The sequence below is a fragment of the Borostomias antarcticus genome (genome assembly GCF_949987555.1).
Source record: "Borostomias antarcticus genome assembly, chromosome: 10".
Classification (NCBI taxonomy): Eukaryota; Metazoa; Chordata; class Actinopteri; order Stomiiformes; family Stomiidae; genus Borostomias; species Borostomias antarcticus.
In genome coordinates, this window is record NC_140243.1 from 5,027,866 (window position 1) to 5,042,327 (window position 14,462).

At 52.8% G+C, this 14,462-nt stretch overlaps 1 protein-coding gene across 1 annotated transcript in view; it reads right to left on the reverse strand.

The window, feature by feature from the left end:
* Window positions 1–14,462, reverse strand: part of szt2 (SZT2 subunit of KICSTOR complex) — a 69,174-nt gene that overhangs the window by 30,851 nt on the left and 23,861 nt on the right. The window contains exons 38-51 of the mRNA XM_084443896.1: window positions 13,835–14,089; window positions 13,443–13,734; window positions 12,636–12,710; window positions 11,997–12,135; window positions 11,519–11,660; window positions 11,302–11,422; window positions 9,306–9,458; window positions 8,121–8,223; window positions 7,876–7,990; window positions 6,858–6,945; window positions 5,968–6,086; window positions 5,668–5,832; window positions 5,216–5,300; window positions 350–523 (exon numbers count right to left, since the gene is read on the reverse strand). Of these exons, the coding sequence (XP_084300022.1) occupies window positions 350–523; window positions 5,216–5,300; window positions 5,668–5,832; window positions 5,968–6,086; window positions 6,858–6,945; window positions 7,876–7,990; window positions 8,121–8,223; window positions 9,306–9,458; window positions 11,302–11,422; window positions 11,519–11,660; window positions 11,997–12,135; window positions 12,636–12,710; window positions 13,443–13,734; window positions 13,835–14,089 (2,026 nt within the window). The remainder of the gene's footprint in view (window positions 1–349; window positions 524–5,215; window positions 5,301–5,667; window positions 5,833–5,967; window positions 6,087–6,857; window positions 6,946–7,875; window positions 7,991–8,120; window positions 8,224–9,305; window positions 9,459–11,301; window positions 11,423–11,518; window positions 11,661–11,996; window positions 12,136–12,635; window positions 12,711–13,442; window positions 13,735–13,834; window positions 14,090–14,462) is intronic.

The following is a 14,462-nucleotide window of genomic DNA, read 5'->3' on the forward strand; positions in this document are numbered from 1 at the left end:
CTATATTCATGCCCATAATTAATTAACTTTTCCCAAACAATGGGAGGATAAATTATATAGATATTTTTTTCCAATTAAAAGTTCTGCAAATAAAAATGAGAATAAGAATACCAGTAGCATAAGAATGTTTTCAATGTTCTCTTCATATGGGATTGTATTTGCCAGTGTGACAAAGTTTGACCCATGGCTCACAGTTTTTTAATGAATGCATCTGTGAAATATCCCTGCCAAAGTTCGGATTTGGAAATGAATAAAATATAATTCAGAAATACGATGCCAAAGACCTTTGGAAATCCAAAACTCATTATCGTAACTCTTCAGCCCTGGCCTGCACAATGAAACTCCTTACCCGAGCTGAGGTTGTTGGACTCCACCTTGACAACGGTTGTGAGGGTGTCAAACTGGTCGGGTTGGAGGGCGATGGTGGAGGCGTCCCCCCCCTGTGGTGCGCTGCAGTCCTGGGGAGGGACCTGAAGGGGGCACCCTTGTGCGTCCACAAATGACAGGGCAATGCAGGCGATACCTGGAAGAAAACGTGGAGGCTTAGTATATACACACATTGGTCTACTTTTCCCCACTCATAAATATATATACATCCATGATAAAGATATATATACATACACACACATACATATATAATTCCCTGCAAATCGTCAGGGTGACAGAATAAGCATAAATAATTATCTTGACACCTTTGTCACATTTTTTTGCATTAACAGCAGAGGAGCCAGGGCATAAATCTAGATAAACAAAGCATGACCTTAATACAACACAGAGTTGATGTGCCCGAGTCCTAAAACCCAGGCGGCCTTGTCTTCCGACGGCAGTAACGGCCGTGCTTCACCTGTTTTACCCCATAAAAACCGCAGCGTGCGAGCATTCCTCACCACACATGACACTTGCATTAAATAATATTACAGCGTCTCCACTCTCGCCGAGTGTTTGGTTTGATATTGCGGGGGGTGGCTATTAGTGCGCGCCATTAGCGCCCGGAGGCATGTGTGCCGTGTGATTGATGGCCGGGTCTACCTGGAGGGTACGCCGGAGACACGGATGCATTACGGAAAATCACCAGGTATAAATCAGCGGCGCCGCGCCGCGGTCATGCGACACGCCGCATCCGCCCGCCGCCGATGCGGCCGACGACATCGAAGCGGCCGCGTGTCATTCTCCTCGACCCACTAGGCCCACTCATCACGGCGCCCGTCTCCGAGGCAAGGTTACCGCGGTGTGTATGGCCGGTAGCCTATGTGTTGATGGCAGAACAGTAACGGGGGACTCGATGTGTTTGCCCTTTGCCGCTGCTAGGAGGACGGCAATTTCTCACGCTAGTTTCGCGAGGCTTTATGAGCTGTGGCTGACTGGGCCGTCACCCGGCAGTCCTGCCCTCCTGTCGGCTTTCTAAACTGATTTAGTTCAGTCTCCAGGGGTCCAGTTCACCTCATTCCATCCATCCTGCTCCTCGCTACGCTGTGCTACGCTAGACGGCGCCGTGCTGTGTTAGGCTGGGCTGGGCTGGGCCGTGCTAGGCTGTGCTGGAGCCGTGCTGGGCCGTGCTAGGCTGCGCTGGACCGTGCTAGGCTGCGCTGTGCTGGGACGTGCTAGGCTGCGCTGGGCCGTGCTAGGCTGTGCTGGGCTGTGCTAGGCTGCGCTGGACCGTGCTAGGCTGCGCTGTGCTGGGCCGTGCTAGGCTGCGCTGGGCCGTGCTAGGCTGTGCTGTGCTAGGCTGTGCTGGGCCGTGCTAGGCTGTGCTGGGCTGTGCTAGGCTGTGCTGGGCCGTGCTAGGCTGTGCTGGGCTGTGCTAGGCTGTGCTGGGCCGTGCTAGGCTGCGCTGTGCTGGGCCATGCTAGGCTGTGCTGGGCCGTGCTAGGCTGTGTTGGGCTGTGCTAGGCTGTGCTGGGCAGTGCTAGGCTGTGTTGGGCTGTGCTAGGCTGTGCTGGGCTGCGCTGTGCTGGGCTGTGCTAGGCTGTGCTGGGCGGTGCTAGGCTGCGCTGTGCTAGGCCGTGCTAGGCTGCGCTGGGCTGTGCCATGCTGCGCTGTGCTAGGCTGCGCTGGGCCGTGCTAGGCTGTGCTGGGCTGTGCTAGGCTGTGCTAGGCTGTGCTGGGCCGTGCTAGGCTGCGCTGAGCCGTGCTAGGCTGCGCTGGGCCGTGCTAGGCTGCGCTGTGCTGTGCTATGCTGGGATGTACTGCCCGAGGCTGAACTGAGCGCTCGGGTTGGGGGCCGGGCCGGCTACCCTCCTCCCTCTGACAGCTTGGCCGTGGTGGCTGACCATGTCAGCCGGGGGCAATGAGGCCGCTGATTGCTACAACGGTGCCTTAATGGCCGCCGCCACATAACAGACGGAACGGGAGTTGATGGAGCTCAATCTGCAAGACAAGGCTGAGGCGCTCCGGTGTGGAGCCAGGCAGTCAGTCAATTACTCCGGGGTTACCCTGGATCCTTTCCTCTTCACAGCAGATACTCGCACTGACACACAACACTGGGCTTACATTTCCCAACTGTCCCGGCGACTCAAAAATAGGCGTCTTCCCCGGGAAAAAAAGAAGTAATTTTACAGAATTTACCTACCAGTAACTTCCTCTGAAAAAGGCTAAAAACTCTAGAGTACAACTCTTAAGTTATTTCACTACCATTGAGTGTATATGAATGCAGTTCATTCAGAGTGATATTCCAATGTGCCCGACTTCAGCAGTGGAGAGTTTAGCCATCTTACGTCTCTAATGGGATACGGACTCCTCAGTAAATATCACCATCTACTTGTCGGCCATTGAATTAGCTGACAACCTTAATATTCTGAGGCCGTAACTGAGGTAAAAGCTGATCAAGAACTTCAATCTTAAAAGCAGAAACCTACTAAAGAAAGAAGGTACACAACTCTACATGCACTGTACAAACTCATGCCAGGGCAAATGGGCAACTCAAATACACCAATCTGTTAAAACCAGTGACCAATTACCAAGGCCAATCTAAAGGAAAGCATGGCAAAATGAAACCATGGATGGGTCAGAGTACAAGGGTTGGAAGCACCAGGAGCCAGCAGGGTTGGAAGTGACAGATGGGAACATGATAGATAATGATAATGATGATGATACCTTGGAACTGGGAGGGTGGGAAGAGTTGTTGAACCAGCTCCGACATGGCACCTGGGTCAACAGCAGAGACACCCACAACACAGGACGGGTCATCACTGGTTGGCTGGCTGGGACACCAGGTCTGGACAATGCATGCGTTCAGTACCAGCTACTTCCCAGACGGCTCCAGCAGCAGCGCCTGATGGTACGAGTGGTGCTATTCTGTAGTTCTCTACAGCCATTTGAGGCATCGAGCATGGATGTATGTTACAGTGCAAGCTGTGGACTGTACAGAATATGAGGAAAAGCTTTACGACATCATTCAGTCAGCCTCCTCTATCAACTGCCTAAGTCTGGCTAAGTTTACGTTTGTTATCATTTCACTTGAGAGCGAAGATATCTGCCTCAGTCAGTCTGAGATGAAGCAACCAGATTCTGGGATTGAACAGACATGTATTTTACCGCAACTATCAAAGTGGAAAAAGTTCCTTATTTAGTCTAGCTGGCTGCACACAACAGTGTAAGACGTAGCATGTTTCAGCTGGGCAGAAACATGTCTCTAGCTGTCTGCACCTGACAGAATTATCTCAGAACGGACAGGGATCAAGTAATATCAAATGACTGAAGCACCTTGATGTGCCCACTCCTTAAACAATGAAAACAAAGTTAGACTTCATGGACAATGGAAACAAGACTGATAAGAGGTTTTCTGCTGACCAGTCCAATGTCTCTTGATCTTAAGCTATTCCCAGTGCTGACCAGTCCAATGTCTCTTGTTCTTAAGCTATTCCCAGTGCCAGGACACGTATGGTCAGACTCTAGGAACAGAGACAAGACCAGGTGAAAACAGTAAAAGCCAACTAGGCACTAATGCACACAATGTATAAGGGCCTAACTATGTATAAAATCAAGCCACACCATGACTATAAAGCTGGCACAAACTCAATGCTATGTTGTCCGATCAGCCTATATTATATACTGTATACTGTATGTCTGTGACTGACCCGGGATCCCGTTTGCTGTTGTTCTCAATAAATATTGAGTCTGATCTACAATTCTGTTCCGGTGTACTCCTTCCTCTCCTCGGCCATTGACTCTTCAATACCAAATCTCCATCATTTATCAAAGACCAAGTGAACAAAACTGTCGATGTCAGCCCAGGTATTAAGAATGCGACAGGCAGAGAAAGGTCACCGTCTTTGTCTCGACTGAGACATTAAGACCCGCTCGTTTCTGGCTATTTCTCTGAGGTGAATGGACAGGGGACTGTGTTTATTTCAGTAGCACTGTCAGCCCACGTTAGCGGAACCTCTGTCATGCCACAGACAGAACCCGGGGACCTCACTAGAGACCCTACATGTACCATATGACCCAAACCGCACACGCGTATGACATGGTGACCTGCGCAGAAGGATCTCACCCAGGCACCAGTCTCTCACCCAGGCACCAGTCTCTGGCTGCACCCCGTTATCATTCTGAGATTCAGATGAGTGAATCTGATTGGCTCCGCTGGAACTGAGCGGCGCCAATGAGAGGCTCATCTCAAAAGCCCACCCCCGTTGAGCCGGACTGCCCCAGGCGCACGCGTCGTATACAGGGCGGCAGCAGGTCCGAGAGAAAGTCACCTTAGGAGAATTGCCGGTGCTCGTCAGAGTGTAGCAGTATCTACCCAGAACAGGGAGAATCAGCTTAGTATTTATTTGCTGTGCGAGGCGGTGGATAATTTGCCCGGTGTTTAATGTGGGTGGTATAAATAAGGAAAAGGCCTGTCAGCACATCCCCATGATATCTCTCCTTCCAAGTCAGCAGCTTACGAATAACAAGAGGGGAAAACACAGCCTCCGCAGAGCCGACATCAGTGAGGGGGGGGGGGGGGGGGTGCAATGAATTATTTCAAAATGGCAGACAAGCAACTGCTGCCTCATTACAGAGGACAACACTCTCAGGTGGTGAATTTACATTTCGGGAGCGCTATGTGGACAGCAATGGGATACAAATCATGGGTGGGAGAGAATGGGAGAGAGAGAACAGGGGAGAGAGAGAAAGAGAGAGAGAGAGAGAGAGGTATGAAAAGAGAATGAGAGCCCGGCTCCGGCCGGGTGACGTGGGAGAGACCTGCTGGGCTGGGAGAGAGCGTGATTACCTTTCCCTCCGGTCCCCTGGCCACCGGGCTTATTGTAGAGGTAGATATCAGAGTCGGGCGAGTCGCTGCTAAAATGGAAGTAGTGCTGTGGAGAAACCAGCCGCGCAAAAACAGGAGAGACGGCAGTCAGCACATCTGAGAGAGGCTTATTCCATACATCAAAATGAGCCTTGTCAAAGTGGGTTACGTCTGGCTGGTATTTCTATGGAGATGAAGGTCTCACTGCATCTATGATCGGATTTATCCGTCTTTTAATCTTCCACGCCGCCTTTTTTACACAATCACATAAGCCCCCACCGACACAACGCAATTCATATTCTCATCGATCATCCTTTAAAACAGACAAGTCTCTGAAGCAAATGTTTTTTGCTGAGTGAACGGCGCCGCGTGCCCCGTTCCGCGCCGGCGGCCAATAGCGGCCCGCCGCCGAGCCGAGGGGGGGTGTTCTCTACCTTGAAGTGGTGCTCCATGTTGCTGTCCGTGTACTTGGGGATGTGCAGGAAGATGAGCAGGTTCTGCCGGAGGTAGTGGGCCACGGCGGGGAGCCAGGCCAGGGAGTACTGGGGCAGGCTGAACTCCATCACCTCCGTGGCCGGGGAGCCCGAGGGCTGGATGAACTGAGGAGAGACGTCGCTCTCTGTGAAAGCGTGTCGTGTTGTCGCTGCGTGTGAAATGTGCTGTACGAATAAAGTTTGATTTGACCCGAGAAGATCAGCGGACGTGTCGGCGCTCCGCTGCCCCACCCCCCTTACCTCCACGTCGGCCGGGGTCAGCTTGCAGTTCCTGACCAGCATGACGGTGATGATGTCCAGCGTGGTCTCGTCCAGACGCTTCCTCAGAACCTTCACCAGCTCGTCTGTGATCTCTGGACCTGGGGTCAAATGGGAGGTCAAACCCGGGGAGAGAGAGAGAGGGGTCAGGACGCCCTTCTTCGAACCGCGACCCCTTGCTCAGTGACCCTGGCTTCAAACAGGCTTGGCTGGAGTTGCTTTAAACTAACGTCAGCTTCTCTTTAATGGCAGCTATGCAGACGTGGACAGAACAAACCTCAGTTGTCTCGTTCTCTCTGACAAATGTATGTAATTCAGTGCTCTGTGAGGTTTCAGTAACCTTAACACTGCTGCACTGAAACCGTAACGCTTCAAGGAAACTTGAATTCTATGTAAACAAAGGAACTTAATAAAAAAAAAAGGAGTTGAGCTCTATGAAGGTACGGGGCTGCAGGGAGGATTTTTAATAAGACACCCTTGTTGTTCAAGCTCAGAACCTGCAGGGAGAAAAGACTAGCATTATTGGAGACGAGCCGTGTCCAGCCAACCAACAGAGGACCAGATCAACAGCGCCATCAAGCAGGCCATTAGAGGTACTGCAGCATGGCGTTCACACAGCATCCCTCCCTTAATGAATCAGCCATTTAATCTGTGCGATCTCCCACCTGTCGGCCTGCGAGGAAGCTGATAGTGTGGGCAAATTTAGCTCAGCGGGGAAAAGAGTAAGGAGAGTGTTCTGGGCCTGTTTCAGTCGTTGCCAATATCGTAGCTCTTTTTTTTTGGCTACCTCTGTGGTCCCAGAACACAGGAAGTCTACAGCTATTCTTCTTCAACGTGCTGTTTTAGCCCCCGTTCCCCTGCAGCGCTCTCACCAGCGCTCCCAACACCGTGAACCAGCAGCAGGATGTGTTTGTCCACCTGGCCCACCGGCCGAGACCCCTCCAGAGACGACCTGGAGCCCTGAGAGACCAAAAAAACACACACGGACAGGAATGAACACACACACGGACAGAAATGAACACACACACACACACACACACACACACACGCACACACGCACACACAGTCAGTTGTTATTGGCAGTTACAATAAGACATCTCACTATCTCCTCAAGGACAGGTAACAGACAGCATCTCTGTGGGCAGCAGATAAATAAATCCTCACCGGCGGCACCATCTATCTCTCCGTGGGGTGAAGAAAACTAGAGCCCTAATGGAGGGTCAGGGCCACAGTTACCTCAGCCCCACCAGACCATCCTGATCTCTCAAACTCACATTCTGTTTCCTCGCACAGATCAGTCTGGCCAGGCTCAACATAAAGCTGTCTGTGCCAATCAGCGTCCTGTGAGCAGGTACTACCGGCCGCCACGGGCGTGGTTTAGGTGTGATGACGGCGTATGACGTGACTGCTAGCCTGTGATAGACTATCAGTGTTATGTTATAGTGTGTAGTATTCATGCTATGCATATGTGCTCTGTAACAGGTTCCTATGATCTAGCCAAAACATTTTCCAGGAGCTAGATCGGCTCGTTCAGAGAGGTCAGGGATGAATTTTTACAGCCTATAACCTATATTTATTCAAATGGGTGAACTGTTTTTGATTCCCTCTGGAAAATTTGGTGTAGGATCAGTAAATGTATTTTCGCCCCCCCCTTTCTTTCTGCGAAGCGCATTGTGTCGCCTTCATGTAAGAAATGTGATATATAAATAAAGTTTGATTTGAATCGTTTGGCTCATTCAATCACCTGCCGTGTGTTTTTGAAAGTGCCTCCCCTTTTGCCAAAATTCCCAACGACGCCCCTCCCAGATGGTTCTGTGTAACAAACCATCTGGTGTGCCGGTCTGACAGTCGCTCGCTTTTCAGCGTAATCGTCGTCTCTGAGTGCGTTACCGTGATCTCCTCGGAGACGAGCGGCTCCATGCTGCGCGCCAGGCTCACGGAGCGAGACATGTGGAGGTTGCCGTCCAGATCCGAGTACTTCCCCGTTTGGGATGTCTCGGAAAGCCTGGGAAGGGAGGAGAGACTTGAGGTGAGCGGGTGAACCGGGGGGGGTGAGTGAACGCCTCGACGGCGCGCCGCGGGAGGGAGGAGGCGGGATCGGCGGGGTCGGCGGGGTCGAGAGGGGAGAGACAGACCTGAGGTAGAAGACGGATTTGGTGGTGCGCTCCTGGTAGACGAACATGTTCTTCCTGTTGACCACGCAGAAGGCGTTGAGCACGGAGCGCAGGGCCTGGATGGCTGCAGGGCGAAGGGGAGCACAGGGATGGAGAGGGTCACCCACGCCCGACTGACGTGGCGGGTTGGTCAAGGTTTCGAGGTAGTTTTATTTGTCACATGCACACCCATACGGGTTAAACCATGCAGTGCAATGAACGGGGGTGCTCAATCACTGTGCTAAAATCAGGGGGGATAAATACAATAGGACAATACAAACAGTAGATTTAGACAATAAGACAATAACCAGGCCAGGTCCAGCCTGGCTTATGTGCGTGGCTGGCTTGTTTCTGTTCAGGACTGGTAGAACGGAAGCTAGTCATGCCACTGGAATTGCTGTGAATTGAAATTACATGAAATAATGTCTGATAAATTAAGATATGTCTTGTTGCTTGGACACATCAGTTCCAATGCTTCCAATGCTAGTCCAGCACAATAACTGCAGGATAGCCAGTTAGCTCATGGGCTCACAACAACTAGCAGCAGCTTCCATAACTTTAATGGTAGTGGTCATTGGCTAAAACAGTTACACTGATGATAACATAAAGTCATCCCCACCGGGTCTTGAACCCCGGTCTCCAGGGTGGGAGTCCGATGCTCTCACCACTACTCTACTTGTGCAGTGTAGATCAGCAGACTGATTTTGGTGTCCTTTATTTTGGTGTGCTGGGACTACTGCCCCTTGTGGTGCCAACAGAGAAATGCAGGTCAACATTGACCAGAGTGACGGAGGGAGTGATAACCGGACAAACGCTATCCTAGGTGCGCTGGCTTACAGCCACGCACAAAAACGGACAGACATGGACGAGGAATAGAAGAGATAACAAGTAGGAAAGGAGGTAGAAAATAATACAAGCACCAGAAACTATACACTCTACAATGTGGTTCAGAAGCAGCATCACTGCCAGCCTGAACAGAGAAACTCTTTAACCTTTGACCTTGGCTCCCGCCTGCCTGGATGTACTAACGGAACAGGGGTGTCAAGAAGAGGGTGGCACTGCACTGCAACAAATACGGTCAAAATACACATAACGTGGGGTCCCCCCAAAAAAGGCACATAACGCCATGTGTACTTTGAGCCTATTTGTCAGTGCAGTGCCACTCACCCCTGGACACCCCCATGTTGGGCCCCATCTTGAGGCGGGGGTGGATGTGGATGACGGTGCTCCACACCACGTCGCAGGCGAAGTGGCCCGGGATGAACTGCATGGTGGCGGCCAGGTAGTCCCGCGGCTGGTAGCTCTCATCAGCGTTGTAATCTGTGTGTGGGAGAGAGAGAGAGAGAGAGAGAGACAGAGACAGAGAGAGACAGAGAGAGACAGAGAGAGTGAGATGGACAGAGAAAGAGAGACAGAGAGAAAGGGGGAAAGAGACAGAGAGAAAGGGGGAAAGAGAGATGGAGAAACAGAAAGAGACAGAAAGGGGGAGAGAGAGAGAGAGAGAGAGAGAGGGAGAGAGAGAGAAAGACAGAGAGAAAGGGGGAAAGAGATGGAGAAACAGAAAGAGACAGAAAGGGGGGGAGAGAGAGAGAGAGAGAGAGAGACAGAGACAGAGAGAGAGAGAGAGAGAGAGAGGGAGAGAGAGAGAAAGACAGAGAGAAAGGGGGAAAGAGAGACAGAGAGATGGAGAAACAGAAAGAAACAGAGAGGGAGAGAGAGAGAGGCAGAGAGAGAGAGGGAAGGAGAGAGAAAGAGAGAGTGTGAGAGTCGAGATGGGGCGCCAAGAAAGAAACTCCAGTTGTGTCGGCAGCCCCTCCTCCCTTTCCACAGACCCCTTAATGCGCTCGCAAACAAGCCTCTGATGTCGACCTCCCCCCTGAACAGGATCCAATTCATTTACAGACTCTGGAGCAGAACAGTCAGCAGTGTTGGCAAATAAGGCGAGTAATTCTAGCTTCAACGGCTGCTGTCTAAGGGTTAGACGGCGAGCGTCGTGACAGCCCCTCTGCTCCGCCTGCGTACTTCATCCGCCATTCCCTCTGCAGCCCCCGCCATGCCCCCCCCCGTCCCCCGTCTATCGAGCGTGCTCCATCATGGCGTTGACAGCCGGGAGCTCGGCGGGGCTTAAGAAAGTGGCAGTGCGTTATTAACTTGCGCTCAATGACGGACTCCCCGGGCACCAAGGGCACGCGCGCGTACGGCTCACATGAAGTACGCAAAGACGTCTCGCCAAGCCCCTCTTTTAAATCGCCGAGCTGCGTCCTTCTGACTGTCTGCGTTTGTATCAAGTGTACCAAGTGTATGCGTGTAGTGATGGGAGGACTCGCCCTTTCCGGCGCAGGTGCTCATCCAGGCTCTTGTCATCTCCCGCCTGGACAACTTCAACTCCCTCCTTGCTGGGGCCCCGGCGTCAGCCATTAAACCTCTGGAACTTGTCCAGAAAGCTGCTGCTCGCCTGGTGTTCAACCACCCCAAGTTCTCCCACACAACTTCCCTTCTCCGTTCCCTCCGCTGGCTCCCTGTAGCGGCTCGCATCCGGTTTAAAACTCTTGTTTCATTGCCTACAGGGCAATGAAAGGAACAGCTCCCTCCTACCTGTACCTCCAGGCTATGGTCAAGCCCTACACCCCCCACCCCAACCACTATGCTCTGCTACCTTGAGGCGTATGGTTACCCCTTCGCTCCCAGGCCCCTGTGGTCGATCGTCACGGTCACGGCTCTTCTCTGTCCTGGCCCCGCAGTGGTGGAAAGAACTGCCCACTAACGTCAGGACAGCAGAGTCGCTGGCCATCTTTCACCGCAGGCTTAATTACTACCAGGATCTACTAATTACTACCAGGATCCTCCATCTTACTGACTGTATTTGTATCTTTGCTGCTCTTGTCACGTGTTTAGAAAGGAGATGCACTTAAGAATTCTGGCGAGTAGTGTTAGAATGACTACCTACGTTAAATGCAATTATTGTAAGTCAATTAATGCAATTATTGTAAGTCACTTAATAAAAGCGTCTGCTACAGTAAATGACTGTAATATAATGTGAATAGGGTTTCTGTAAAAGGGCAAACCATGTTTTAAACATACTGTACCGCCATGCGAGTATATATATATATATATATATACGTGTAAGAGTTTGCGTTGAACTGCGTGGCGCTCGTCGACTGACCGTCAGCGTTGGCTTGTCTCTGTCTGTACAGAGACTCGTTCTTCCAGAGGTCTTCCTCGCTCTCCGCCACCAGCAGGGAGTTGCACACGTGGCTGTCGTGCAGGTCCTGCAGCAGGAGGCGCTAGAGAGACGACAAGAGTACCACGATTCAGGCGGCCGGCCGAGACGAAGGCCTTCGGCCTCTCGCGGTCGGCAACAGGAGAGTTACCACGGCTACCTGGTTCACGATGCGGCAGATCTCCCCGATCCTCCGGACCACCGTCTGGTGAAGACGCAGATACTCCGGCACCTCCTCCTCCTCCTCCTCCTCCTTCTCCGCCTCCCCAGCAGTGCTCTCCTCCTTCCCCTGGTTGAAGCTCCTGCAGAAAAGTCCCAATCAATGGTATAAATGTTAAATGGGCAGCACTTAAATAGCGCTTTTATCCAAAGCGCTTTACAATGGCCTCTCATTCACCCATTTACACACATTCATACAGCAATGGCGACATGCCTCATTGGGAGCAATTTAGGGGTTCAGTGTCTTTCCCAAGGACACTTCGACACGTGGACAAGAGGAGCCGGGATTCGAACCGCCGACCGGACGGCCCGCTCGACCTCCTGAGCCACAGCTGCCCGGCGGCCGCCCCCAAAACGACGTCGAATGCTCCGACGGGCGAGCTAAAGCAACGTTCACTGGGGCTGGGGTCCCCCCTCACCTGGCGTGGGAGTACACCTCCACTCTGTCCTGGTGGATCCGGACGATGAGCCAGAAGTCGGGCATCAGCGGGGCCTGGGCCTCCTGCTCGTCCGGGGTGGGGCTCTCACACTCCGAGTCGCTGCTGCCGCCGTCGTAGCCTGGGGGCGAACACAAGGGGGGGGGGAGGACAGCTCACGATGTCATCGATTCATTAGCATCATCATCACCTTAGATCTTCATCATCATGTTCGTCGTCATCATCATCATCATCATTAGGGCTGTGTTTAAAAAATCAAATCAAATCAAATGATTCAGAATCGATTCATGAATACCAAAATCGATCTTTTATTTAATGAATGAATAGTTCATTAATTCATTCAATGATTCATTCATTCATTTTTGGAAATCAGTATCGATACCCAGCCCTAGTATTGATGTGTTGCATAACTTGGCAGTCAGGTAATTAAGGTTACAGCTAAAAAAATAAAAAAATAAAAAAAAAGGTTTTAGTAACACTAACCGAATCGATATTGAATCGAATCGACTTGAATCGTGATAATCGATTCTGAACCTTGTGAATCGGAATCGAATCGATTCTTGAAATTCGACTCGATACCCAGCCCTAATCATCATCATCGTCATCATGTCAGTTCCTTACCCAGCATGTCAGAGTCCAGACTGCCCTGACTGGACACCACACTCTGGACTCGGCTGGGCCGGAGTTTGCCGCTACCTGAAAGGGAGAGGTTTTTTTTGTTGTGTTTTTTTTTGGTATAAATTCGCACCACAAGATGATAGCCCGCGGTTGACTTTGCATTTAACTACGCGGCTGTGGCCGGCCGTGTGCGTGCGTCGCTAAACGGCGAGTACACCGCGCGGGCCTCGGCGGGCGTTCACCGGACCCCAGCCGGAAACGACAGCCCCCGGACCGAGCCGACATGTGGAGCACCAGAGGGGCCGGCGAGGAGAGAGGGAGACATCCCCGAGGGTCGCCCCCCTTAGGAGCCCCCTGAGCTGGGGGAGCGCGAGCACCCCGGGGGTCCGACTGGATTATTCTGTCGGCGCCCACAGCTGCGTCCTGTTGATTTAAGGAGGCGAGAACGGAACTGCCCCGACACGGCGGCCAGACGCGGCAGGAACGCTGCGAGCTTGACCCGAGAGGACCGCCGGAGCACCGAGGCGCACGTCAGCGTCTGCCACCGTTTCCTGGACGGGATCATACGGCCGCCTCTGCGGGGCGCGACGAGCACATTAAACCATCTGCCGCTGCGGCGCTTCAACTCTGATCTACAATCCTTCTGCAAACAACCAAACACTCTTTTGGTTCACCTAGTTTCACAACAGGAGAAGTAGCTGAGATTCGTTGTTCTCCGCCCACACGTTAAAAAGTGCCACGGCGATCTGAGGACCCCTCGCGATTCGTGGGCGAGCCCTGATGACGGGCCTTCGCCCGGGGCGCACTCACCGTGGGTGGCGGACTGCACTGACTCGGCCAGGCTGACGGCGGAGGGGGTCTTGGGGGGTGAGGCGTGTTCCGAGGAGCGGTCGGCGCCGCCGCCGCCGGCCTGCGGGTGCGGGGCGGCGGGCGTGGGAGGGGCCAGGGGCGGGCACCCCCTGTCCCCCGCCGCGCCGGCCAAGCTCTGGAGCCTACCCTCGTCCTGGCCGGTCCTGGCCAGGTCGCCGAGCTCCGCGGCCGGCTCGCCGCCGGACCCCACGATGGCCCCCCCGGTTGCAGACGGCATCTCCTCGCCCGGCACCTAGAGAGAGGGACGAGAGCAGCGTCCTTTACACTGAGACTTCATCCTTCTACCGGCAGAGGATATAACAACGTCGGAGACGAGCGGCCTCGTGACGGACCTCATCCGTCTCGATCTTTCCCGCGTCCGCTTCGCCGTCCCGCCCCCTCCCCGGCGGCGAGCGATCGGACGGAGCCCCGGCGCCGTCCTCCGCCTCGGCGCGGCGGCCAGCCGGCAGAGGGGTGTCGGCCGCGCTCTCGGAGCGCCTCTGGGCGGCCTGGATCCTCTGCGGGTGCAGCCGGCTGAGCGACACGTAGTGGAAGTCGTCCTGCTCCCCGTTGAGAAGGTACCCCGAGAACGACATCCTGCGGAACTCCTGCGTGGAGGGCGCCGCCACAAGCGGGTTACAGCTTTACTGATTGATTGATTTTATTTATTTTTAAGACAGGGACAAGGTACAGTAGACATTTACCCTATAGAATAGGGAGAGATGCACTGTACAAGGTTATAGCTAAACAGCTAATTTCCACCCGCAGTCCCTGGGCAAATAAATATACAGTCTTAAAATAGTGGGGCAAATAGTACACAGTAGGAGAGTTACATACATAGAAGGAATACAAAAAAGTTATGTAGCAAAGATTTCACTCATCCCTATACCCTCATCCCAACCTCCCCAGACCCTTAAAAAACAAACCCTACAGTAAGTACAGCCCCAATTCATATGTGCCACACTACTACCCTGACAATTC